We start from the raw sequence: 26,966 nt of genomic DNA, 5'->3' as shown, positions 1-26,966 counted from the left end.
TGTTTTGACTTCCACGTCAATGTATCGTAGTATAATTTGCTTAGTTTTTCAAAACCCTGGACTGGTTTCAATTGCACTTTGGTATCGTTAAATACAATTCATGTTACGGGTGAAAGCATACAACACGAGCACTGCAGGACAAACATCCTATGTGGCAGCAATACAACGCACAATGTCCTGATTTTTTTATTTTATGATTAAAGAGGTCTCGTTCTGGCCAAAAAAACCCCCTCCCTCTTGTTCTGCCAAAACTCGGTAGCCCGCACCATCGCATCCACCCACTCCCAACCTCCCTTCAGTACCGCATCCCTAATCCTCCCACAAGACGTCATCGCACCGTGTTACATACGCAAGTTACATTTGCTCTGATTGATTATAATTATCAGACCGCGTGATGGATTGATCATCGTATCGACCGCTTAATTAAATAATTGAATGAATGATTCATTGTCCCCATAGCCCTTTGTGGGCATTCCCTAACCAGGGGCTCATCAACGTAATGGGCCCCGCATGAAAGCGAACTAATCACCTAATGGCCGAGTCTATTGACTCAGTGGATGCATGCTTGGCTCGTCTGGGTTACGAGAAAAAAGCCCCAGCGGAGGCACCAGATGCAGATTAGCGTTCAAGCCTTCATTCACAAACATTTGCGGGGATGTTTTGTATTCAGACCAACGTTTCTACATTTCCGTGAAACAAATGTTGCGGGTTTGCATCGACCCCGCAAAGATGATGCATATGTCTCGTTGCTATCAGCTCTTTCTTTTCCCCAGGCCTCTAGCCTCGTATAACTGACCCGTGATGCAAGGTGCATCTCTTTGAGCAGGGATATTGGCGAGAGAGCAGGCTGGTTGGTGGGACGATATATGTGGAAGCAATCTTGTTTCGTGAGAGAATATTTTTAAATGTGATTATTTTCAACAATGTTTGCAAGTAAAATCCATTGTGCTTGTAATGTCATACCGGGGTATTTTTTTAACAAAACGAAACATTGCAAATCAGGTGACTCTCAGCTTTTTTGTAAGTAATTGATTCATTCATAGCCATTAATTTATAGCAAACAGTTTGCAGGGTAAGCGCAACCACGTGGTTTGGAATAAAATGTGGCAGGACATTGTTGTAGATGTAATGGAAAAAGAAGAGGTTATGGGTGGGACACGCGTGCTGGACAGCAGAGTACCGGGACAGGGCCTGGCAGTGGCATCCAGATGTCATTGAACCAGGGGGTGACCTAAAGCCAGACTGGCGGTGACGCTGAGAAGACTGAAAGAGCAGACATCGATGGACAGGGTATCAGTTGCCAAATAGTCTCAGTGATCTGACAGAAGGAGCAATGTGATTACATGATGGTATTTACCATGATGGACTCTAATAATACCAGGGGTGGCAGCTCTTATACTCAAGGTGAGAAGTGAAATGTTTTTTTTTAATGTGCTGATGGTTTCATTGCACGAAAAAATACATTCTTAGATTCATAACAAAGGTGTTTGGGTTAGATCGCGTTATTCATATACAAATGTCTTTTGTCAACGTGACACATTTTTTACTGATTGGCCGTGTCGGGTGGTGGAGGGTTGCGACACATTAATAAATAACGCGATCTAACCCAAAAACCTTTATTATGAATAATATTGGTCGCGAAAGCCTACGTGTTAAACTGACATTCTTATATTCCAGCATGTTTGAAGTAATTTATAAATTGTTTAACACTTAAGTGCTGCAAAAAAGTGTTAATCGCGCAAAGAGAAATCCAAAATGTGTATATGTCGGAATTGGAATGTGCTGACTTCAGTGAAAAACCACATTGTGATTCAAGGATTTATCGTGCAGTCATTGCAGACTGGGCCGCGACCAACCAGCTCGCTGCATTTAATAATAATTCAAATCTATCATGCGCATTCCATCCTAGGATCGCAATGCATGAAAAGCAGGAAACAAAAACAGAACCAGAGGCAACCGACCAAACTAAAGAGGGAAGGCCACTTTAAAAAGATGGGGTTTCAAAGCAGACAAATATGTCTGGCGACACTGATTGCCTGATTTCAAGTGGCGTTCCATAGCTTGGGTTCCACATTAACAAAAGCCCGATCGTCAAAAGAGCGCAACCTACACCTGGCAGTGCTGAGCAGTTGTAGATCAAAATATCTTAAGGATTTTGACGGAATATATAAATGTATCAGTTCCTGCAAGTAATGTGGGGTGAGCCCTTTTAAAGCCTTATAGGTTAATATCAGTATCTTAAAATCCACTCCGAATTTGACAGGTAGCCAATAAAGAGATAAGAGGACTGATGCAATGTGCTCACTTAAAACGGATTCAATCATGGGCAGCTGAAACCCACATTCAGACTCAGAAAGTCAGCGGTGCCATCGCAGTGCTCTGGACTCTTGGCATTTCGCGAGCCCTGTCGAGCTACGTGGGCGAGAGTTTCCGCGGTGGAGGAGTCGAGGCTTTGGCTGCGGGCGGAGGTGGAGATCTCACACTGGCAGCGGCGTAACTACGAGTTGAGGCCCCCATGACAACCAACAGGAGATATGTTTTCAACAACAGTGTGAAATAAAATTCGATTTAAAGCTTTCGTGACTGCAGGGGTTCATCTTCTTGGTTCTTTCGGTAAAGTTACGTAGAAGGGAAGTAATAAAATAATAAAAATAAAACATGATAAAATAATTCTCACGACGTTTCGGCCACAACGCAAGCAGCTGTCTCCCCGACAGACCTGGTCTTCACCTGAGGACGACTGCTTGCGTTGTGGCCGAAACGTCGTGAGAATTGTTTTATTATGTTTTATTTTTATTATTTTATTACTTCCCTTCTACGTGACTTTACCGAAAGAACCAAGAAGTGTGAAATAACTTATTTAAAACGCAATTTAAATGTGTTTTTTTAAATTAAATTACTATCACTTATGTTTACACGTTTTACTTTAAATTAATTCGAGCAATAACGTTTGGCTTTCCCACATTGCGCTTGGCATGTTTGTTTCTACTTCGTTGTCATCACCACAGTGGTAACCAGGTAAAACAAGCAGAGCTGTAGTGGCTGCGTTGTGTGGAGACGGAGCGCCCCTAAAGCGTGAAGTGTTCGAGACCGTGACGACGATGTGATGAGGCAAGAGTAGCCGCTATAGATAATCGCCTGGGTGCGACCGTGCGAGACAAATCGAGTATTGGGGCTCCACCTGGCCGATTGCCGCACCCGCTGAGTTGACAATGTCGTCACTACGCCACTGAGAATTAGCCACGGAGCGAGAGAACAGAGACTAAAAGAAAAGAGCCAGAGAAGGTCATCACCCCCTTTCCCGCACGATTTCTCGCGCAGTTCTTCGTGCTGGACGTCGTCATCAACTTCCGACGCCTGAGCGAGACGGACCTCTTCACGCAGCTGGGGAAGATCTTGAAGCTGGCCGAGGCGGACAAGGTGCCAACTCCTCCCATCGGCCTCCTCACCACCGACGGGCGCAGCACGTGGGCAGCCGCGCGCAGATGCCTGGTCAGAGGTTCGTGTGCCACGGCCCACACCGCCTTTGCTGTGCGCGTGTGTGTGTGTGTTTTTATGAGTGTACACGTTCAGTACTGCGTACGTGTGTGTGTGTGTTATTAGAGAGGTTCAGCATTATTCTGAACGGATGCAGGTGGAGACGCAGGGAACGACAGAGATAGACGCAGATATACAAACTGCCCAATTGCAGTGTATCGCTGTTGCTTTGATCTGAAAAATATACCCGGTTCGAATGATAAACTCTCCCACTGACAATATAACGACAGAGCTGTCTCGCCGCTAACTGGGGCACTATACAGAGTGCGGCTACAGAGTGTAGACAGAGAGACAAATGCAGACGGAGGCGCAGGGCAAGACAGAGATAGACGCAGACACACAAAGACAGATGCAGCAATCAGAACCAACGTTCGACACTCATTGTCGGTGACGTCAGCCCGGCGCTTGTGCCAGGTGAGATGCAGCAATGCAGGGAGACAAAGCGACAGACACAAGGGAATACCATGACCTGTCAAGCCATTGTCAGTGCCCTACCGTATTACAGACCAATTCAGACCTTACTGGTCACCCAGTGCCCAAATAAATCTCAACGTTCATTCTACAAAGTCCCATTACAAGGGAGAAACACAAACAATTTATATTTTTGCCCCGTATTGAAACGGCTGTACGCCGTATGGACCTGAAAACTCAATTTCCCTGTACAAGAATGCGGGTAAATCGTATTGGTTGACAGGTATCGAATACATAGAGAACGCTGACATGAAGAAAGACAAAGACACAGAGGCATGTACGTATGTCCAACTTTATTCGCATCGTACGCAAACACCATTGGAAAATGTGTTCGCGTAAACCTTCTGAGCTTTGACTGTCGGTGCATGCGGACGATTACGGGGATTTCGTGGAAGGATAGGGCGAGCTACTTAGAAGTTCAGAATGGAGTGGAGCATTGCTAAATCGGAGGCTGCGATGGGCACAACGCGCCTGCTGGATGTAGGATGGCAGGTTATCGAGACAGGCATCACAGTGGCAGCCAAAGGTCAGCAGCCAAAGGTCAGGCCTAAAGGGTGGCGATGGATGACGGTGGGGTCAGTCCTCGCTCCACGTGTTGACTGCGCAACAGTTGCAGGAGCTGGCGAAAGGAAGACTGCGATTGCCAGGTGTGATGGCATCGTTCACATTGATTGTTAGAGTCGAAGCGAATGATGTTCGGCTCTTTGTCAATCCACAACAGCTGGATAAAGGCCTCCCCACACACGCGTCAGTTGTTTTACAGTAACTCTGACCATACTTCACCGTGTTGGTCAGTGCGAGGAGGCGAAGACCGAATTCGATATTACCCACCATGGATATTAGCCACGGCCGCAAAATTGAACTCGGGTCAGCGGGTTCGTCGCACAACGCCGGCAAACCCCCCACACCACTGCCGTTCTCTATTATAGTTCAGTGATCTCCCCCACCCCCCCCCCCTCTTGTTTTTTTTTTGTTTAAACCCGACAGATTCGACCAATCGAGACTCGCTGGACGCGATCGAGCGCTGCATCTTCCTCCTGTGCCTGGACGGCGCCATGAATCGCCCGCTCACGGACGTGGCCCTGGCGGAGAACATGCTGCACGGAGGGGGAGCGCGCGCCAACAGCGGCAACCGCTGGTTCGACAAACCCATGCAGGTGCTACCCCCCCCCCCCCCCACAGCAGTTAGCGCTACGCCGCGCTACGAACCCCGGCGTCCCGAGTTCGATTCCCGCTCACGGCCAACGCCAGTGACGGATATCTGAACCGGTCCCGGGCCTCCTCTAGGTCGACTCAGCCTCAAATAAGTACCTGGTGCGTTGAGTGTGAACATCGCCACTCGGGGCGTGGTGCTGGCCACCCACCCCCTCGTGTGCGGTGCCGGCATTCAGAGGTGCTCGCTAACGGCACTTTCCCCAACAGTCTGTTCAAAGCTATACGGGGTGTCTTTGTCTTTTGCCGACAAACGATGCTCCAACTCCTGCTACCCTCGATTAAGTAGGGGCTCCGTTTCATTGTGATGAAAGTGCGTGACTTTCTAGCCGGAACACCACGAGTTTTTATATCACAGCTGGATGGGTTGAATTTCGATTTAAAGCTTTCGTGACTGCAGGGATTCATCTTCTTGGTTCTTTCGATGAAGTCACGTAGAAGGGAAATAATATAAATAATATAAATAAAACATAATAAAATACAATTCTCACGACATTTCCGCCACAACTTCAAGCAGCCGTCCTCAGGTGAAGAACAGGAAAGACAGCGTCTGAATTCAGACGCTGCCTTTCCGACTTTACCGAAAGCACTAAGAATATGATTGTCGTTTTCCCGCCGACTCACATGTTCTAAGCTGAGACACGTTTTGGCCCCCAGATCTTCCACTCTTGAACAGCTTTAAACAAAAAAAAGACTGGTATATAATTTTAAAATAAAGTAATAAAACATCAAACTTAACCCTTGCCAGGCATGAAGAACCACAGTGCAAGATCCCCCGTATAGACTGTGCCTTCTTCCAGGCACATTCAAAATCACTTACACACCCTCTCTCTCCGCTCAATCACACAGCCCTCTCACGCTTTCTCGCTCGCTCTCTCATACATGCACACATGACAAATGATCGTGCACAACCTCAGCTGACAGTGACATCTGAGCCTGTTCTGGGCCTCCACTAGGTCGACTTACCCTTAAATTAATTTCCACCTGCTTGCAGCATGTGAACATCATCGCCGGCGTGTGTTTTGTGGGCAGTTCATCGTGGGCCGGGATGGAGCGTGCGGATTGGTGTACGAACACTCACCGGCGGAGGGCATTGCCGTTGTGCAATGTGTGGAGCATCTGCTCTCCTACATGTGAGTCGCCCAGGGGCACAACGACATCTTTCAAACGGGGGCGATGCGGGATGCGACTGTGGGCCCTCCCTCCCCTCTCCCTCCTACGACTCGCTTTTACTGAAATAGCTACGGATGTTTTTAACCAGCATACAATAATACGTAGCCTGTAACTATTTATTTTATTTTAGTTGCACCCGTGTATTGGGTTTCGAGGAAGACAGTCTCACAGTGACATTATTAATAAAGTGAGATTTAAAGGTACAATACTCAAAATTAAGTTATCATGCATCTTTTTTTCATGCCCATGTCAGTTAGCAAAAAAGTCTGGTGTTGAGTAAAAAAAAAACCAGTAGCACTACTATATTGAGCGCTATGAGACTTTATGCTGTGTATTTTTAGGAAATATTATTTTTTCATTTGTAACAATTTTTTTTTTAAATCATGGTTAATTGTTGAAATATATTTTTTTAATTAAATTTCTTAAGATTATTTACTTTTATAATAGAGGTGTTTAGGTTTGATTGCGTAAATATAAATGTGTCGTTAAACCCGCCACCACCCAACACAGCCAATTCGTAATATTTGTCACGTAAACAAAACATGCCAATTCGTTACTAGTACAGTACACCGGTGTGCTGGAGAATAAACCCACAAAATGTACAATTATTTACCTGTTTATCTTGATTCGGGGCCGCCTTGTGGCCAACTGGGCCCCGAGTCGCCTGCAATGCCGCTGCGCTAGGAGGTGGGGGGGGGGTCTCAAAGTCATATTATGCCCGTGCATTATGTAGGAGTAGCAGCATCAAAGGGAGGGAGTAGGGTTAGCAGTAATAAAGGGAAGGAATTTTAATAGTAAGGAGCTGCAGCAGCGATTAGTCACAAGTAGTGACTAATCCCACATCTGTATTTTCCATAAATATGCTAAATTCCTCTTGATATGCAAATTACTTTGTCAAGGCGCCCCTTCCCCCTCTAACCCAGCTTAAAAATACGCTTCCAAGCGTGGTGGTGCTCATTCAGACGCTGTCTTTCCAACAGGCCTGTTCTTCACCTGAGGACGGCTGCTTGCGTTGTGGCCGAAACGTCGTGAGAATTGTATTTTATTATGTTTTATTTAATTTTTTTTTATTATTTCCCTTCTACGTGACTTTACCGAAAGAACCAAGCAGATGAATCCCTGCAGTCACGAAAGCTTTAAATCGAAATTTAAGACAAACATTATTGATTGTTGAAATAAACCAGACCCTGATGCGTGGAAATCCATCTGATTGCTGGTGGTCAATAATCATTAATTTCCTACAACAACATATGCATTCATATAATCAGCCCCAGGATCCCATGAGATGTTGGACCACCTGTGCCATTTACCTAAAAACTGGGGAAAACACAAGGCAGAGCCTGGTCAAAGGGGAACCAGGAGCCATCCCTTGGGCCAAACCATCTGCTCCTCTGACCTTTTAACCTCTCGGATGCTGCAGTTGTAAACATTAAAGCTGGAGATCGATGAGCGCGTTTGTTGTTAGCTCGGAGTGGGCGCGCGGAGGCAGGCGGGGTTTTGTTCTTCAGCGCGCACGTGCCTTTTGTTCTGCGTCCAAGATTCGAGAGCAGATGTTTTATTTATTGTGGCGTGCTCACTGAACTCTTACGGTGGCATTCTTTGTGATTTACGAAATCTCTGCATGACGTTCCAGTGCATTATTTTGCGCGAGTGAATGGCTTCGGGAATATGATGCCATGTTCACTGCGTCTGAAGTCACTTCAATTGACCTCTTATCTGACTCTAGGTGGTGCACCTTTTCGAGCACTGTAAAGATTGCTCATTGCATGCCAGTGGAGGAATTGATGTTTTAAGTATCCGGGGCTTGTTTACGTAATAAACAATCACCGGGTGACTGGGCTCAGACCGTTAACTTATTACACATGAGAGCCTAATTGAATCACTCAGTAATAAACAGACAACGTATCCTCCTTTACATGTAATCCGTCACTCTACGTACAAAAAACCAAGCATTTCGTACCAACTCATCAGCCGCACGGCCCTCTGGGGAGTGGGTAATTTCAGCAGCGTTGTTTCTAAACAAGCAAACTCTGGACCGGTTTTGACATTCATTGTCCCATCAGCAGAGTCAGGCTTGCTCAAATTGACAATGCTGGTGACCTGCCGATCTTACAGGGCCCTCCGCTTACCATCTAGCGTCACAGTTCGACGCGAAATTACATGACACGCAATTCAAAATAATTATCTGCGTTGCTGTGGAGAATACAAAGAACTAATTATGTCATTTGTTATTCATATTCTATACGTCAATGCTAATGTTTGTTTTGATTTAATCACAGGCGGCTGAAACCTGGATTGGGACCGATGGAATCATCGGTGCTCGCTCAGTGCTCTAACACTGTGATTAGTCCCATGAGCCAATGGGCCACCTCTTAACTAGTTTATAATTAAGTGGGAAGACACGCAGGAACAGTTGTTTTCTGTTATAAATCAACCTCCGCATTCGTGCCAACGTTTGTATCGGTGACAATTGGTATGTTAACCTGGCCTGGGCCTCCCCTGGGGTTAACTCCGCCTTAAAATTAGTTAGTACCTGGTATACAATGAGTTGATAGGTCAGTTCTGCCAGTCACTCATGAATACCTGCAGATGAAAAGTACTGGATACTTTTTTTTACAGGGAAGTAGATGTTAAAGATCATAGAGCAATTTCCACGTGCCTTCGTTGTTATATGTGATACTATTGCACAAATCCCATACAGCACTTGACAATTACAATTTAAAGTGTTATCGCATTGTCTCCCATGGCCTAATGTCTCATATCTCAGTGTCCCATTCTCTGGTGTCGCAGATAGACCAATAAATAGATTACTATTGTTAAATAACCAGCTAACAGCCCAGTGAGACAAGATGTCTCTTTTTCAGTCATATGGACTCATTTTAAGTTTCTCAGTGTGTTGATGCTTGTAATCTGTTTCTAGGCGCGGAGAATGATTTACTCCTCAGCGGTCTGATGAAATGTCACGATCCAGGGTCACGATTCAATTCAAGAATTATCTTGTTTTTTTACACCAAATTTGTGCAATTTTTTTCTGTCTCATGTGTGCAGTTTTCTTCACTTGATTTGCAATACAGTACATAACATTAGCATATCAACAACAAATAACTTACATAAATGTGAAAATAATTAATTGGTTCATATACAGTCAAAGTAAGAATCAATCTTCATTGCTGAATGGATGCATCCATCGTTCCATGCATCGAAAGGTCCACCTTGAGATGTGGTTGCACCTCGATGCTACATAGGGATAAGGATTGCCATTAATAACGCACTTGCTTAAATGCCGAGTTCTCACATCTCATCTCAACCGTTCCAATGCACTTCAGCCAAGGGGACCTCACAGTGGCCGCTATCACTGTGCAGCACAAGGTGTAACAGAGCACCGGCCTGCCAACAGACATGATTCTGCAAATAAGTAGCATGTGAGCGATGTTATATATATATATTTTGGTTTAACCGTTGTATGTAAATCACGGTCGCGATTGATGAAGTTGTGTGCCACTGCGCGCGCAGCAAGGACACGTCCCAGAGGAAGCTGCTGCGCGCCGACTCGGTGTGCGAGCTGCCGGCCCCGCGGCGACTGCGCTGGAAGCTCAGCCCCGAGATTCACGAGCACTTGGCGTTCGCGGCGCGGAACCTCGACTCGTGAGCCAACAACACCAAACAAACGACGGCCGTTTCGCCGGCGACGTCGCCACGGCGCTTGTGCCGTGCTAGGTGCACTTTGAGGCCGTTACGTGAAGTGACGAAGGCCCGCTGGCAGGAGGTCACAGAATGTGAATATTCAGACCGGAGGAATCCTATCAGCTAGGAAGCTCTTCTTTCGCAGATGTCCAGTAGGGACGGGTGAGGACGATAAAATGACAAACTATACAAAAAAAACCACGATAGTTGTACAAAGTATAAGATTTGGAAAACAAATCATCCAAAAACATACAGATAACACTAAACCATCACCCATCCTACCAGACAAAGCCCACTGAGATATTGACTTGTGTTTCAGAAGCGACACGGCCACACGATAGCTCAACCAAGTGGCTTATCACATGAAAATGTATCGCAGAAATATCATCTGAATAATCGCAATGCATGTGCGTAATGCCACCGCTGCACTAGCCGGTTGCACAACCGCTATAGGACACGGAGGGAGGGGAGTGAGTGCCGTGCCGTGCCGTGCGTGCCGCCCGCAGGGTGGTGGAAAATCTCGACCTCCTCATCGACCGCTTTTCGGGCTACGGGAAGGAGTTCATCAAGCAGCAGCGCATGAGCCCCGACGCCTACGTGCAGGTGGCCCTGCAACTGGCCCACTACAAGTGGGTGACACGCACACGCGCACACTTGCATTGTGGTCGGTGTCTCTTAGTCGATGGCGATGATAACAATCGTAGGGTTACGGTGGAAGAAGGGCCCGCTCCACACCGTTTTGTCAGTCGTGGGGATTATTGAAGCATAGTTCATCCACCCTGGTCAGTGCAGGTCGGCGAAGTTGGCGGTTGTCCAGGACCAGTTCAGATGCAACTCACCACTGATGCTGGCCATGGCCGGACATCGAACTCAGGTCTGTGGGGTTTACTCCGCAGTGCGTTAGGCACTGCGTCACTGCTCAAACCCCTGAGCGGGGAAACACTTTGGATTTTTTTTTTGCTACTCTGAACGTTCATATATTTGCTTACAAAGGAAAATATATGATGCTGTGTCAGTGTATAAAATTAATTGCTGTTAATAAGCAGCTATGCGTGCTGAGAAGGCACAGCAAGAGTGATTAGATGCCATGTGCCACTGATGTGCCAGGCCGGGAATTTCAACTAGATTGAGTGGACCCTTCTGCAGTGCCTCACACCACTGCATCACCGCCCTAAACAAATATACGCATTCTAATAATTGTGAATGCAATGCAAATATTTGCCCTTTGTCAATCCGCTGCCACTCCACGTCAATCAGTCGTGGGATTTGTTGACTGTCGCGACTGATGCAAGAGCAGTATATGGGGGTGAAATAACCCAGTTACTCAACAGCCCCGTCACATCTAAATCGTAGCCCATTGCTGGATATCCCGTTAGAGCCCCTTCAAAGGCTAAGAACTAAAATAAAGACCTGGAACAAAGGCAGGAGATTAAGACGGCGGTGGGTGGGGGGGGCGATAAAGGAGAGAGGCGTGAACGAGGAGGGGAGAGAGGGTGGCTCTGGAGCGAGAGGAGGGGAGACGAAGGAGGCCTGGGGGAGGGAGGGAGGGAGGGAGGGCGGCTGCTGCGCTTTCGAGGAGCACGGCTGGTGGAGAAGGGGAAAGGGCCACGTTGAGACGGCGGAGGCGAGGGCGCGGTCGTGGGTTCATCATATTCAGATTATTCAACAGCATGTTTTGTGCACCTCCTAAGACGCGTCACGCAAGACCGCGCTCAGATGAGATAACGTTTACTGGTTTTGGAATGTCACCGCAAACAATGACGAGATACGCAATTGTGGAAAATGGTACCGGAAACGCATTTGAGGATTGTAACAGTTTCATGATATGACCCGACTTCACTCCGCTGCTCCGTGATGGTTGGTGAAGGGGCTACCCAGGGCATAATCAGATATCACTCGCCGGAGCAGGCAATTGAACCCAGATCGTAGCACAGTGCAAGAACCACTGCAACCACCGTTCCACCAAATAATAACAACTGCCTTTCACCACTATGTGACGGTGATGTCGCCACATCACTTGTGTCAGGCTAGGTACACTTTGAGTTCACAAAGTGTTGAAGGCTCGCTGGCAGGAGGTCACAGGACAGACCCAGTTGTTATGGATTGACTAACTGACATGACTGGTAGACCACTTGTGCTCCTTACGGTACCAGCTTCCTGTATTTTATCCACCTGGCGCTCCGCATTGTGAGCGTCGCTCCTCTGCCAACCGTTGTTGCTGCCCAGTAGCAACGTCCTTCACCAGCCTCCTCCGCTGGATAAATACCCACATGCACAATGCGTGCATGCATGCACATCGCATGACCATACACTCAGCAGCTCCACCGCACATTTCCTCGCCAAAAAAAAACTCGCCCACGCCCACACATCAGAGTTGCGGAAGGAAACGGCTGGCGTGCAAAATCGATCCTTCTCTTGTCGTGTAGTGCTTGGTAAAGTCAATCGCTTTAAATAAAGAAGAAAAATCAAAATGGAAAAAGGCTATTGAAAAATAACACCCCTGTTGTCAAAGGTGCTGCCAAAATGTTCAATCTTATTAGCGAATAGTACTTTGGTGTTGTTTTGGTGCATTTTATGACGCCGTTTAGAGCGGAATCAAATGGGCATGGTTCAGTCAAAGTGTCTCCCTGCTCCACCGACCCCGTGGGGCGGTTCCCATCGCTGTCGGCATTCCTGTGTCGGTGGTGGCCCACGGTGCATTATTTTTTTTATTGTTACAAAATGCGAGCTCGTTACAGCGCGTTGCATAGCTCACTCACGCAGGCGACGCAGTTCACAGAAATGATCCCAACGCAACTGAACCATATAAGAGAAGGGGAAGGGTGAAGGATAGGACAATGCATTTTTTTTATTCCAGAGGGATGAGTTAACCTTTGAACTCGTAACGATCTTCATTCGTGATCTTCCTAGGTGAGTTTGTGCTTTGACCACAGCGCCGGACGGTTCGTTAGACACCACGCTCGGCCAGTTCTGACAGAGCCTAATGAACCGTGGTGGCTAGGAGATGTTAACTACCTTGCCAGGTATACAGGAGGTCGTGGGTTCGATCCCGACCCCGACGCCTACTGTATCTCTGAGTTTGCATTTCTCGCTCTCTCCCTGTGGTCTTGTGGATTTTCCCCGGGTCCTCCGATTTTTCCCTTCACATTTAGAATCAACGTCACACGTTTAGACTTTAGAGTATGTGGCTGCGCTGATAAGCCGTTTTGTTGAGCTATCATTTGTGGCCAGGTCGCCTCTGAAAAAGAGCGATATAGCTCAATGGGCCTTACCTGCTAAAGTAATAATTAAAAAACAGTTCAGAGTTTATAGGTCCACTTTGTATGGACGTGACAGTTCGACACCTGGTATGGTGATATTCTCGGAATTTATGAAACTAAAGAAAAGGTGCCGCTAAGTGGACTTGAAGGGCTCTTTATGGTATCATCGTATGCAATAGTGGACTATTATGTGCCAGTGTCTTAGCCCGAATCTGGAATATGAAAGCATCTGCACTCTTTTATGGTAAAATAACAGCTGTCCTTGGGATATGATGGGATTCAATGTTTAATTAAGCTTACTAGAACTTGCACCTCGTCAAACAAAGAGAAATGCTTCTAGCAATAGAAGTCCTATATGGGTAGAGAACCTATATAGATGCCAAACTATTGTCAGATTGATCATCCTCTGAATGATCCAGGGAACAACTGACATTCATCCTGGCTACGTCCGATATAAGTGGTGAGTAGAATCTGACCCAGTCCTGGGCCTTCCCTAGGTCAACTCAGACTTCAATCAAGAGGCCCTTGCTGATGTCATTGTTCTAAGCACTGGGAAGACCGTGCCGGCTTCATAGGTGCTCGCTAACAGCACTTGCTCCAACAGTCTGTTACCGCTATACGGGGGATCTTTGTCTATGTCTGAACACTGTGATTGGCTTACATCTTCACAAACAAATCTTGACTTAAAGCTTTCGTGACTACAGGAATTCATATCCTTTGGGTTTTAACAACGTTTCGATCGCAACACAAATGTGTTGCGATCGAAACGTCTTAGTTTTTGTTATTTTCTTTGAACCTACAGTATCTCTGTGACTTTACCGAAAAACCCAAAGAATATCTTCACAAACCTCCACTATACAACATAGTGAAGTAGAATAAAAGAAACTCCCTTCGACTGAATTAGCGTGGAAAGGCCTTTGTCCAAGAGTGCATAGACAAAGGGGTGATTACTACACGAGTTTATTATACTTGTTCCGTCACACAGAAGCGCAATAGATGGTATCTATGTCTCGACATTTATTAATCTCGTGTTATACATGGCTGATCTTCAAGTGCACCTCTTGTGTATACAGTTTACGTATCTTACCTTAATTCTCCTGGCAATCTGTGTATTTATAAACAGCATGTGCCTCGATTAAAGTCTGCCTTCTCTTATACATGACCAATTTTAGATTAGGCAGCCCCCTATCATTTAAACCATCTCTTATCCTTACTGGCTCAGTGTTCTGACACAGACATCAGCATCTGGCCCCTTTATTCAAATGTTGCGATCATAATTCGTGCCTATCTGTAGATATGTTCATTTTCTGGACATGTCTGCCATATCATATCGATGAATGGACGATAAATGTGGGGCTTGTGCATTTATATATCCATGTATACATGCGTGTCGAGTTTAGTCAAGGAGCAAAAAACGTCTCGCAAACTCCGGTGGTCATCCTCGCAGCGGCTTCTGGCTGGCCATCGAACAAAGACGGTCACCACAGCGCGCGCTTTTAGATGAGCTTCCGTGGCCGTCTGGAACGCTCTTCCTTCCGATATTAGAAAGCGACTGGAGCTATGCACTTTTAAATCGCGATTGGAAACTCATTTCTTGAGAACTGAATTTTCGTGTTTAGTTTGTTATTCTCCCCCCGCAACTCCGATTATCACGGTTGGCGACGTACGGTGCGAAAGAGGTTCAACGTACATACATGGAGGAATGAAAATTATTTAACGTATTGTTCGTCATATCGTTTGTACTATTAATCACAGTGTTCAAATACACATTGAAAGTCAAATTGTCTTCCTTATCAATAAAATCACGGAAAGCACATACGGTGAGCCACACCGCTATCCACGAAGCCTAAACAATTCGTTAAATAATTGTCAAGTTTGAACACGATGCAAAAAATACTATCCGTGGATTTTGATGTCACAAATGACATCGTAGTTACTTATTCTAGACATGTTTTTGTCCGTCTAAAGTTTATAACTGGACACTGTTTCAACTGGTGATCAGCTCGGGCAAATATGTTCGACATACAACGTCGTTTAACACGAGGAAGCTGCCCGATATTTAACCGGTGCCAGCACGGCACTCTCGCGCGGTCATCAGCTCTCTTCCCTGCCACAGTGTTTCTCAGTCGCACCTCCTCAAGGTCTCTCTGCCTGCTACCCCACCCCCGCCCTTCCTCTGCAGGTGCCACGGACGGCTGGTGTCTACGTACGAGAGCGCCTCCTTGCGCCGCTTCCAGGAGGGCCGCGTCGACAACATTCGCTCTGCCACGAGGGAGGCCTGGGATTTTGTGCGAGCCATGGGCAGGTCGTCGGCGAGCCTCGGCGAGGCCGGGGAGGCAGCAGCCGGCGTGTCCGTGAGTACACGGTGGAGAAGGGGGAGTCTGCCGAAACGTCGAGATCTTCATTTTATTTCCGATGTTGCTGTTGCTGCTGTTGTTGTTCTGAGCCTGTACATTTTCACTGCTGGCCAACCGTATCTCTCATTTTATTCAATCACTTCATTTCTTTAGTAGAAACGTGTTCATTCGTGGCCTCCGAATTATTTGACGTCTTCTCACCATCTCTCCTGCCGTCTTCGTATAATTAATTGAGCGCTATAATCGCACGCTCAGCTAATTCTGAACTGGAGTCTCATGATGACCCAGTGCAGTGTTTCTAAAACTTCTTTGGCCCGCGGACCACTCAACCGATGCAAACACCCAACCCCCACACCCCTGGTGACGAAACGCGTTCACTTCTCTCTCAATAGCACTCATACTAAATTGTTCATATTATCGAAACATAAAAACTTTTATCTTTAAACGCAGCTAACTTTTTTTTGTTAAGGCATTTAGATCATAGGGTTAGGGTAGTTCAATCAGGGTAAGTTTACCTTAATTTTTTTAAATGAAATCTCATGAGTTAAATTTGTATTCATGTTCGAAACAAAGGGTATAATAAACATTGTCATTATTTGTGGACCAACCTGCATTTGCATCACGCGGTCTGATTTTTTATTTATTTGACGAGTCAAATCCTCTCCTCCCCCCACCCCCACGGCTAGGATTTTAACTCGCACGCTTTCTGGTTGCGAGTCAGCCGCTGAAAACCGCGCAGTGTCGCATCGGGCCACAAAGGGATCGTTACAAGACAGGGCCAGATTAGAGCTTTCGTAGGCGCTTCTGTTTCGTAGGCCTTGAGTGCAGTGTCAGATTCAGCTATTATAAAGGGACCCTAAATAAAATAAAATAAAAACATAAATATTAAAACACAGATAATACGAAAAATCGTTAACCTTAAACACCCAGTCGTTCATAAAAGTTGAAGGTGGTATAGAACTATAGTAATAGAGCAAGTGCAGAATAACTGAACCGGAATTGATAGCTTGAAAGCATTTAGCGCGGGGCCCTTGAAAGTGCGGGACCCGTAGCATCTGTAGCTACTTGTGCTACTGGGATAATCCGGCACTGCTTGAGTGATAATAACTCGACAGTTGGTACCGCTGCTGTCACTCGCTTGTTTCACGCGGACTTCGTCCAGCCGCTGGATAGATGTTGTTCATTATTTAGTCTGTGCCCTCATTCGATGGGAACGCGCTGTGTGCCGCATATAAGCAGATCTCACTTGAAACGCTGTGCCTATCCTTGCTATATAGATACATTTATTCAAGAAGATATAATTGGTTACATTTTTTTTTATCATACAAATAAAAAAACGTGGTTAAAGTTTTCTTTCGTAGACCCTTTAGTTTTCGTAGGCACTGTGCCTATTGGATAACACGGCTCTGTTATAAGATTGTTCACACACACACATGAATAACTGTGAATAACCAAACCAAGAATATATAGCCATTGTCATTTACATGAATATATTAACCCTTCGCCCCTGATCGGCTCACAAGTGACGGCATCACATGTATCCCTCTATTTAAGACCGAAATAGGAGGATTTATGATGATGCTGGTTATAATTACTGGCGAAATGTCGTGCTCGAATTGTAAATATTGTGGGTTTACACTCCAACACACAACCGGTGTGCTGAATGAGTAACGAATTGACACGTTTTGTTTACGTGACAAACCTTACTAATTGGCTGTGTCGGGTGGTGGCGGGTTTAACGACACAACATTTATATTCACGCGATCTAACCCCCCCCCCCCCCAAAAAAAACCCCTCTACTATGGATGAGATCGGTCGCAACAGCCTACGCGTTAAACTGACGCACACATATATAGCGACAACAAAAAATCACTCAAAAAGCGACACACAGGGTGACCTTCTGATGAAAATGACCCCGTCTGTACCGGGCGGGGGAGGGGGGGAGGGTCACATCGGTGTCTCGCGCAGTCTCTTAATAGCACGCGGCGTATGACGTTAAGTGAAAAAACGGAGGGCTCGTGGTGGGGGTGGGGGGGGTGACGGACTCCTCCTGCTGCAATGAAATTGCCAAGCTCCCGGTCTGCTCATAATGGTGCCTCACTGACTGTGCCCCCTAATACTGTGACTTGGGAAGTGGGGGTATGGTGGATCAGGCGGGGATGAGAGATTTCATTTTGTGCAAGATGGCACTCATCGTCTGAATAATCAGATCTCTCAAGGGTGTGTCTGACCCCAATGTAAAGGGAAAACACATTCCTGCGGAGGGAGCTGGTAGGAACGTTGGGTTGCTCGGTCAATGGCCAGGGTCAACGGCGGCGTGGTGTATTCCGCAAATATGGCCGACTGTGAGGGCGGGCACAAGCCGGCGTGAGTAGGTTAAACGTTGAGTTTTATAAGGGCACCACGGGGTGACCAGCTCCTCCCCACCCAGCCCCACCCCTCCCACCACCCACCCAGCCCCACCCTCCCCACCCAGCCCCCCCCCACCCTCCCCACCCTCCCCTCTCCACCCAGCCCCACCCCTCCCATTTTTGTATGCACGACGGACGGACACAATAATCCCCTATGGGCTGGTGGAACCAGGTGGTTCCTACCAGTAATAATTTCTACATACACTGGCATTACAATAAGAAGTAGAAAAAATAACTACACTTATTGAAGTAGAAATGTAATAGTATACAACTTGCCGTTGACCCATACAGTTTTTCTGTATCTGCGATCAACGCTGTCATGCGATGGTGATTTAAGCCTTGTGTTAGAGTTTGTTCCTGATTAAAACTGTCTGTGATGGGACATAATCCATCACACGTAGCTCATTTCACATGCTAACTAATTTTTTGCATCTAAAATGTAATCATAAAAAAAATTAATGATTTCTTTATTGAAAGGACGTCTACATGTTCGACCTCCCCATTGATTTTCAAAATATCTTGTCCAAGTAAATTACAACTTTTCAAGTTAAGAAAGTTAATTAGAAACGTGGTCTAACGCACGTTTAGAGTGTTCTCCACTAACATGTGGGTTTCTCCAAGCATGCTGGTGTTCTCTCAAATAAAGGATAATAGTTCTGCGTGGCATAGCAGTTACAGGTAACAATGGAGTGGTAAATATGACAAAAACAGGTACCACTTCTGTGAAAAGTTAAAAATTGTCCCATGCATATTCAAGCCCCTGCCATGAAAATGTGGAATTTTTGCCACTGATCAGAACCATTATCTGATCAGGACACTGCCCCATACTTGACGGGCGATGATTATACTTCAACCACCAAAATTGATTTAAGTTCTATACCCTCACAGGTGTGGGTTTCGTCCAGATATTAACGCCTCCCTGGGGAACTGAACCAAATATTCGGAGCACGGCCCTCCTGGGAGTCTCCCTTACCGGGGTGAGGCTTCCTTGGGGTTCCGAAAAAAAATGTAAATAAATAACTCAACCGTCCAATGATTTCTCCATACCCCCTACGACTTCACTGCAAATGATTACATTGAGGAAACAGCTGCGTGGGTCAAGAGTGCTTTGTCATATGAGCACGAAAGCGTGCGAACTACCTCTGAAAAGGCACCAACAAAAAAAACCCCATAAAACCCTGTGTAATTTCCCAAATACATGCGACCTTCTTGCCCCCTCTGCCTCTCCCTCCCTCGTGCAAGAATTGAGGGCTCTTTAACTCGTATCAAATAAGGCCAACGACTGGAAATAGGATCTTACCCTGGAGCAAACGCCAGGAAGAACATTTCATATATATACAAAAAATATACAGTCCAGGATAGGCGTTTAATCATTTTTCAACGCCAAGCCGAGCTTGCCCCCAATATCTGCCTTTTCCTCTGCACTCGCCTTAAGTCTCATTTTTGATCCAGTGTAACCCCTCCACTGCCTACACTCCCTCCTCCCTGCTACTTTGTTCAGCTTTTCATAATGGGACTTCTCCTCTCCCCTTGTGACCACAATTTCCCCCGTTCAGGATGCTGAGAGAATGGAGCTCCTGTGGAAGGCGATAAAGGCACAGACGGATTACACCATACTTGTGAGTGATTATATCCCGTATGTGTGTGTATGTGCATATATACACAAATATCTTATTGGCTATAACCAAAATCACAAATGAATGCACCCGATCAACGTACAATCTCGGACGCTCGGCAGGATTGAGTCTGGATGGTGTTTGGACGGATGAGAACCATGAGCAAAGGACACGTGCAATAGGCATTGTGGGCAGAAGAGGGCGGTGCGGCAAAATCCTTGACATTTTCACCCCGAAAGCCATTGCTGGATTAGACTATGTTTAAGTACAGCAATTGTTTTCATGTTTTAAACGTTCTGTCATGTAGATGTAACAATGACATGACCCCAATGGTGAAACCATGTGGGAGATGTCACAGCGCGCATTTCGTTTCCGTGTCGACCCATTGTTGACCCCCTCTGCGCGTGTAACACGGTTAGAGAAGGGAGCGCTCAGGCCCACTTAGGGAACCAGGCACACAAAGTGGATTCGCCAGCGGGGACATGCGGCTCTGGCATAAAACTCCGGGCTGGTCCGGTGCTGGCGGCACGGGTTACAATGGTCACGGAAATGAGAGGTTGTGTCGGTGCGTCAGAGGCTCATATAATTGCAGGAACAGATGGATTAAAGAGCATACGCACGTGAAATATGTGACATTGGCTGTTAAGAATAGCAAGCGGGCTTGAGCAGGACATGTCACCAGAAGGGATGATGACCGGTGGTTGAGACTACCGATGGAATTGCAGCCAAGGGGGTGCGCACCACGCGGATGTAGCAATGACATCGGCTCGTGTGCAGAGGTACAATGTTACATCGTGGGGCAGCGAGAGATAGCGACGGCTTGGGGAAGTCTTCATTCAGCAGTAGGTTGATCGCGGATGATGATGGTGATGATGTTGTGGTCTCAGGCTATAACAGGAATGGCCATTGACTGTCACATGCTGGGGCTACGGGAGATTGCGCGCGAGCTGGACCACGATCTCCCCGAGGTGTTTAAGGACATCACCTACATCCAAAGCAACCTCTTCGCTATGTCCACCAGCCAGGTGTGCGCTTCCCCTCCTCACCGCATCACTGTGTGTTATTGATTGATTTGTTTGTAAACGCGGGGTGCAGGTTCGGGATTTGGTTTCACACTGTCGGAGGTATAACGTGAAGTCAAAGTGAATTTTTGTCTGTGCACCTCAATGGGCGCCAAAGTGGCGAGATGTTAGCTACCTCACCTGGTATACAGGAGGTCGTGGGTTATATCCCGACCCTGACGCCTGCTGTATATTTGGAGTTGCATGTTCTCCCCATGGTCGCGTGCATTTTTTCTCCGAGTCCTCCGGTTTTTCCTTCCACATTTAGAAACGTGCATTTAGAATATCATTAGAATGAAGAGTTGTGGTGAGGCCTTCCTTCATTAACGGAGCAAGCTACAGGACACATCTAAACCAGGTTTTAGAGCTAAAAATACAGGACTGGGTTAAGTTCCATTTTAAATAAACATTATTGGGATCAGTGCCTGCCTTAAATGTAAATGCTTGTTGTTGGGGGTTAAATCTCACGTTGAAGAAAACACATTCAGATCATCGATGTGGGCCTAATTGAATCGATTCATTCTGTGAGCACCTTCCCGCGTGCGTGTGGGTGGAGCGAGTGGCAGCAGCGCAACACGCGCGACTCCGAGTTATCGATGACACAGCTGAGATCAATAATCTATTACGCGGCATGGGGAACCCCAGTCGGGGCTGATGGCAGTCATCCAGAGCCGAGTAGCATCAAGAGGGACCCATGCCATTCACCACTGCACCTGTGTTAATTGAATTTTAATTGGCTCCTTAATCATTCTCGGCCCATCTTAAATCATTTCTGCCTTACAGTCGGCAAAAATAATTGCCACGTGTGCAAATCGGATTTTTTGTTTTGGACAATATTTTTGTTACAATATTATGTTGTTAATTGCACACTGGAAAATGTGCAGGTTTTTTTACGTTCAAAGTTTTGGCGTTTTCAATTAAATTCGCGTCGCCAGATTTCGGCACTGTGATCAGCTGGGCCACCTGCGATATCACCGGGAATTATTTGTCACCAGACCCTCAAGATTTCCCAGATTGCCAGTTACATCGCTGTCATGCGACTCTTGTGACATATGTTAAAACGAAAATAACTAAACTATTTTTGTTATTTTGCCAGGTAAGGCCTACTGAGCTGCAGAGCCCTTTTTCAGAAGTGACCTGGCCAGAAAGGATATCTCAACGAAGTTGGCTTGTCACGTGGAACTTTATAGCAGCCAAATACTCTAAATGCATGTTTCTAAATGTGGAGGGAAAAAACGGAGGACCCGGAGAAAAATCCATGCCACCACAGGGAGAACATGCACACTCCAAACATACGGTGTCAGGGTCGGGATAAAACCCACAACCTCCTGTATACCAGGTGAGGTAGTTAACATTTGACCACCATGAGGCCCCCTTGAATCTACATGGTAACATCTACATATTACCATGTATATCCTTAAACTTGCAGCGAAAAACGTGTGTTGTGACCGTTTTCAAGTCGTTGTTCAAATATACTTTCTGCTTTGCAAAGAATTCCACACATTTATCAATGCAAAGGCTGAATTATCAAAAATAGAGGTGACCAAGTGGGTACAGGACTAATCTCAGATCACGTGGGCCTATTCCAGCTGTGAGACCTAAAAACTAATAATATTATTTGCGTAACATATAATGGTGCACTACCGAGTGTCGCTAACATGCCATTGAAATTTAAACTACATTACACAATTACATTACTATTCAATTTGAAGCTATTAAATTGAGCAGTTCACCAGCTTGTCTCAGATAACGGCTGTGGAAGTTGACATTATCAGAGCTACATTCGCAAGTCAATTTGATAAGCTCTTTTTCCCCGACGGGGTTAACCCTTCTTGAATACTCTGCAGTGTCCATTTTATGTCAATACCATTTACATATTTAATTAATAGAGCTGAAGTATGCCGAATTAAGTGAACTGAATTTAATGATGTTTATGCAGTCATAGGTGGATTGTCCTTGTCCCACACCTACAATTAGCACAGTTGGCTACGTTCGGTGCGAAAGAGGTTCAACATACATACATACTTGGATGAAACCATCCACTCACTACACCGAAGACATGAGTGTATGGCCGCATTTGACTCCCACAATCTGTGGCCCCATAATATTGTAATGACATGATGACACCTGCTGGTTAGAAAAGGGAAGCACGGTTACAGGCAATGCTAAAACAGCATCCAATCCGAAAGGGAGAGGTATCTGGGCCAAAGGTAATGGGCGGGGCTTGCCGGGATGCTCCGGGAACCTGCTCGACGGTTCCATGATAGAGCGTGGCCAGAGGCGGAGCCTAACCACGCCTGCGGTGATATAAGCGGAGGCGGATTCGGGTTTCGTGTGTGGAGTCTTGGGTCCAGACTGCGTCGCTGCTCGCCATGATCTCTCTCCATCGTCCGGCCACGTGGAAGATCTCCTGCGGGGTTCCATCACCCTTCCCAGCACGCCGCCAGCCAGCGACAGAGCCGAGAGTGGACGGGTGGAACCACGCCTTGTGATCGATCGTGTGTGTAGCCAGTAGAGATGCTAACATCTAAGTGTTGTACTCAGAATGAGAAGATAAGGTTGGCCTGTATTGTGCCCGTGTGTGAATAAAGAAGAAGTCCCCTCTACACGATGTGTAGCAAAAGTCGCTCATTACAATATGATCCCAAAGCCCACCCAGCCAACTCTCGTGTAAAGAAAGGTGTATATTTCTGCATAGGATCGGGTGGTAACGCTTTGGTTATTGCAGAACACTAGAGACTTGGGTGGTAAAAATTTGATACCCAGCCACAGCTCACATCGGTGGCAAGTAACATCTCCCTAGGCCATCCTTTCACCAGTCCGCACTTACCAGCATGATGAAATATGGTGAAAGAAACCCTGACTGACACAGCTTAGGGAGGCCCAAAATAAATAAGAATGTATTTAATGCAGGAGTAATGCGCGTGTGATTTATCAGTGCCATCCCTCTATCCCCTGAACCCCAGATCCCCACCACGATGGACGCATTCATGTGCTATGGCCCCGTGGTGCCGGATGGCTACGGAGTCTCCTACAACCCCAAGGACAACCACTTCATCTTCTGCATCTCTAGCTTCCACTCTGACCCCACCACGGGCTCGGAGCACTTCTCCCGCGCGCTGCACGACAGCCTCGATGAGATGCGGGCGCTGTGTGAGAGGCAGAACAAGCGCGCACAGCGGCCTGCCACGACACCTTCCAAGGCCCCCGCTACTGCCCCCGCCACGGCCGCCGCCACCACCACCACAAATCGTGGCACATCTCCGGCCGTGGCTTCCACCGTGGCCAGCAATGGCTCTTCGGCAATTGCCGGTGCAAAGACCAAACAGTGAGAAAGTTTGAGAGCATCGACTCGGGGCGAGGATTGAGCAGGGATAGAAGTCATGTAGAGGTTGTTATCAACAGGACTAGGCAGGTATAAGGATAATGAGACATTTGCATTATGGGACATGCTGATTATGTATTCATCACACATAGGGCTACACAGTACAGATATATGCGTGTTTACACAGGACATTCACTTACAAACTAGTCCACCATAGCATGAGGTTGGTGCCAGACTGGACAGACTATATATGAATGTACAGAGACTACTCCTATGTACTGGTCTTTGATGAGACTAGAATGACCAGTATGTCGGTCTAGACCAGGGGTAAAAAAAACTACAAATTTCAAGACTCACAACGCACGTGGTAAATACGAGACAGTGGCCCTTAATAACGTCACGAAGCAGCGGTCCTTGAAGAGTCGCATGCGGCTCCGGAGCCGCAGGTCTCGACAGATCTATGACGAACTCGATCGTGCGTTTACAGATTGATTCTGAATGTTACTTGGCAGGTATCGGTATAGACATTCATATGGGCGGTTCCACAACAATGTGACGATAAGTACAGCGCAGATGTATTCAACACGGAGGTTAAATGGCCTCTCATGCATTGCAATAACCTCCTGCGCAAGGGCATTTAGAAACTATAGAAGCCCAAATTATGATTATGAAAATTATGTGATCATCTATCCCGTGATGTAATTCCATTACCGTGATAATGAGAATAGGTTTTCCCCTTTTTTTCTGGCAACAAAACAAACTGAAACCTTTTAACAAGGAATCACATCTGCATTAACCGCAATACTTGTGGTCAGAATGCAAACAAAAAACATACTCTGATAAGAAATGCATTGTCTTTGAAACTGATTGGTCCACACCAGAGACACCTTTCTTTTGAGCCTAGTCAGCGAAACTCAAACATGATTCATTCGAAGCAGAGATTTGACATCAGAACTCTAATAAAATGCAATTGACATAGCTGCCAAGGGCCATTGGAAAATTCAGATTCCCCACTCGGTTCATAGACACTTTCAAGCAGCTATACTCCAAACCCTCCTGCGACAGTCAAACCCAACAGCTTCCAACTGAGTCGAGGCACGAGGCAAAGCACTGGAATTCAGATCCAGTCTAGGCATTTTGTCGGAATAGGCAAGGCGATGAAAGAAAAAAAAATCAATCTCGACGCAGACGACATCCTGCCAACCGTATCCGAGCCCACGACCTCTGGCTGTGATTTGAATTAAATGACATCGGAACTAATGTCACTTTCCCCAGTCTCTCCCAAGCCTCCAGACGCACTCTCGCCATTCAGATAGTGGCCAACACAGATCAGATATCTAGGTGTAAATAATCCCTCCCCCCTCTCCACACTCTCTTCCAGAGGAATTCCCCACTGCACCTACAGGATATCCCGACTTCGCTTCCTACATGGAATTATATCCCTATCTCCCTAACCGTACCCACCTTCCTCAGCAGTCCACTCAACCTAGTCCCCCCCCCACCCCCACCCAGAAACCCCTAGGAGAAGGGTCTGAAACAGAAGGAAGTAGTTGACTAATGTGCCCCCCGAATAGAAGGCCTCAAAATGAGAGGAAAGCTCTTCGGCCTGTAATTCCCTAACACCCCACTCCACTCATCTGGCAGCCGCTCCTGGATCCCCCCCACCCTCACCTGTTTATTTTAACTTCCTTCCCTCTCCTCCCGTCTCATACTTGAGTATAAAATGCCCCCCCCCCCTCCCCACTCCCAAACGAGTATACTCCTTATAGAAAGAGTCGCTGCCCCAGAGGACACAGCCTGTAGAATGCCCCCCCACTTCGAGTGTAGTCTGTCTCGTAACCGCCGGATACACATTGAGTAAATTTTTTTAAAATCTTAAATTCAAAACCTTCCAATGAAGAGTCAAGTTTCTCTCACCACAGCACCACCTGGCATGATGAATGCCACAGAATTGTAAATTGTTCATGAACGATTTGTTGATCAAATGTCTAATTTACGATGTGGACTGTCACTGGCACCTAATAATCAAACAAAATCTTGATTTTTATTGAAAATATTCACGAATGAAGAGTGAGGCATCTGTCTTTAAATAATTTAATTCTCATCAGTGTTACATAATTAATACATCGGGCAATTCAATCTTGATATTTTGTCCCATTAAACCAGCATTTTATTAGGCCTTGGGGCTTTCGTTTCTTTTATATCTCAAAGTACATTTGACAGCCCTTTACTTTTAATATCAGGGCAGTCAGCTTCTGCAACAGTGAATATACAGTTTTGCTCCAGTTGGTAAGGTCTAATCTGTCCAAGTGCTGCTGCGTCAGAAGGTTGCCAGTTCAAATCCTGGCCAAAAACATGAACACCACTTTGTAGAAAGTCGGCAGTGGTTGTGCTTTGGTGAGATTGATACTTAGCATTGTAATGTGGAATTAACACCACGAGCTTGGGTGCACCGATGGAGATGGATACCATCACATGCTAATTTGAGATTTTAAATTGACTTCAGCTCTCGCTTGCATAAGAACATTAAAGGGTCTTAATGGCTTTGCGCATTCGAGCTATATGATGCAGACTCTAGCAAATAATCCTGTACTGTGAATTATGTATCATTTATTGCAGGATGGGTAGAGCATGGTGGGTTTACCAGTGATGGCCTAACAACCCTGCTGCTCAGCCAGGTGTATTTGGAAAGGTGTTTGCCACGTGATTCTCTGCCATGTGCAGAGTTGGCTGTGCTTTCATGCAAGTGCTTGCATGAAGTGTTTTGTGTTGTGCATTTCCAAATACACACCACAGAAAGCATTGAGTCAGCCCAAGGCTACACTCAAATTCTATTGAGAGACATTATTGTGCGCAGTA

General features: G+C 46.3%; 1 protein-coding gene across 1 annotated transcript in view; it reads left to right on the top strand.

The window, feature by feature from the left end:
• The window catches only part of CHAT (choline O-acetyltransferase), a 35,064-nt gene extending 10,950 nt beyond the window's left edge, over positions 1-24,114 (top strand). The window contains exons 6-14 of the mRNA XM_078603674.1: positions 3,322-3,499; positions 4,996-5,165; positions 6,253-6,353; positions 9,907-10,038; positions 10,584-10,706; positions 15,520-15,691; positions 19,662-19,724; positions 20,609-20,746; positions 23,749-24,114. Of these exons, the coding sequence (XP_078459800.1) occupies positions 3,322-3,499; positions 4,996-5,165; positions 6,253-6,353; positions 9,907-10,038; positions 10,584-10,706; positions 15,520-15,691; positions 19,662-19,724; positions 20,609-20,746; positions 23,749-24,114 (1,443 nt within the window). The remainder of the gene's footprint in view (positions 1-3,321; positions 3,500-4,995; positions 5,166-6,252; positions 6,354-9,906; positions 10,039-10,583; positions 10,707-15,519; positions 15,692-19,661; positions 19,725-20,608; positions 20,747-23,748) is intronic.
• Positions 24,115-26,966: the final 2,852 nt, after the last annotated feature.

The sequence above is a fragment of the Lampetra planeri genome, chromosome 20 (genome assembly GCF_965212315.1).
Source record: "Lampetra planeri chromosome 20, kcLamPlan1.2.h2, whole genome shotgun sequence".
NCBI lineage: Eukaryota > Metazoa > Chordata > Hyperoartia > Petromyzontiformes > Petromyzontidae > Lampetra > Lampetra planeri.
The sequence above is the reverse complement of the archived record's forward strand: the minus strand, read 5'-3'. Positions and strand labels throughout refer to the sequence as shown.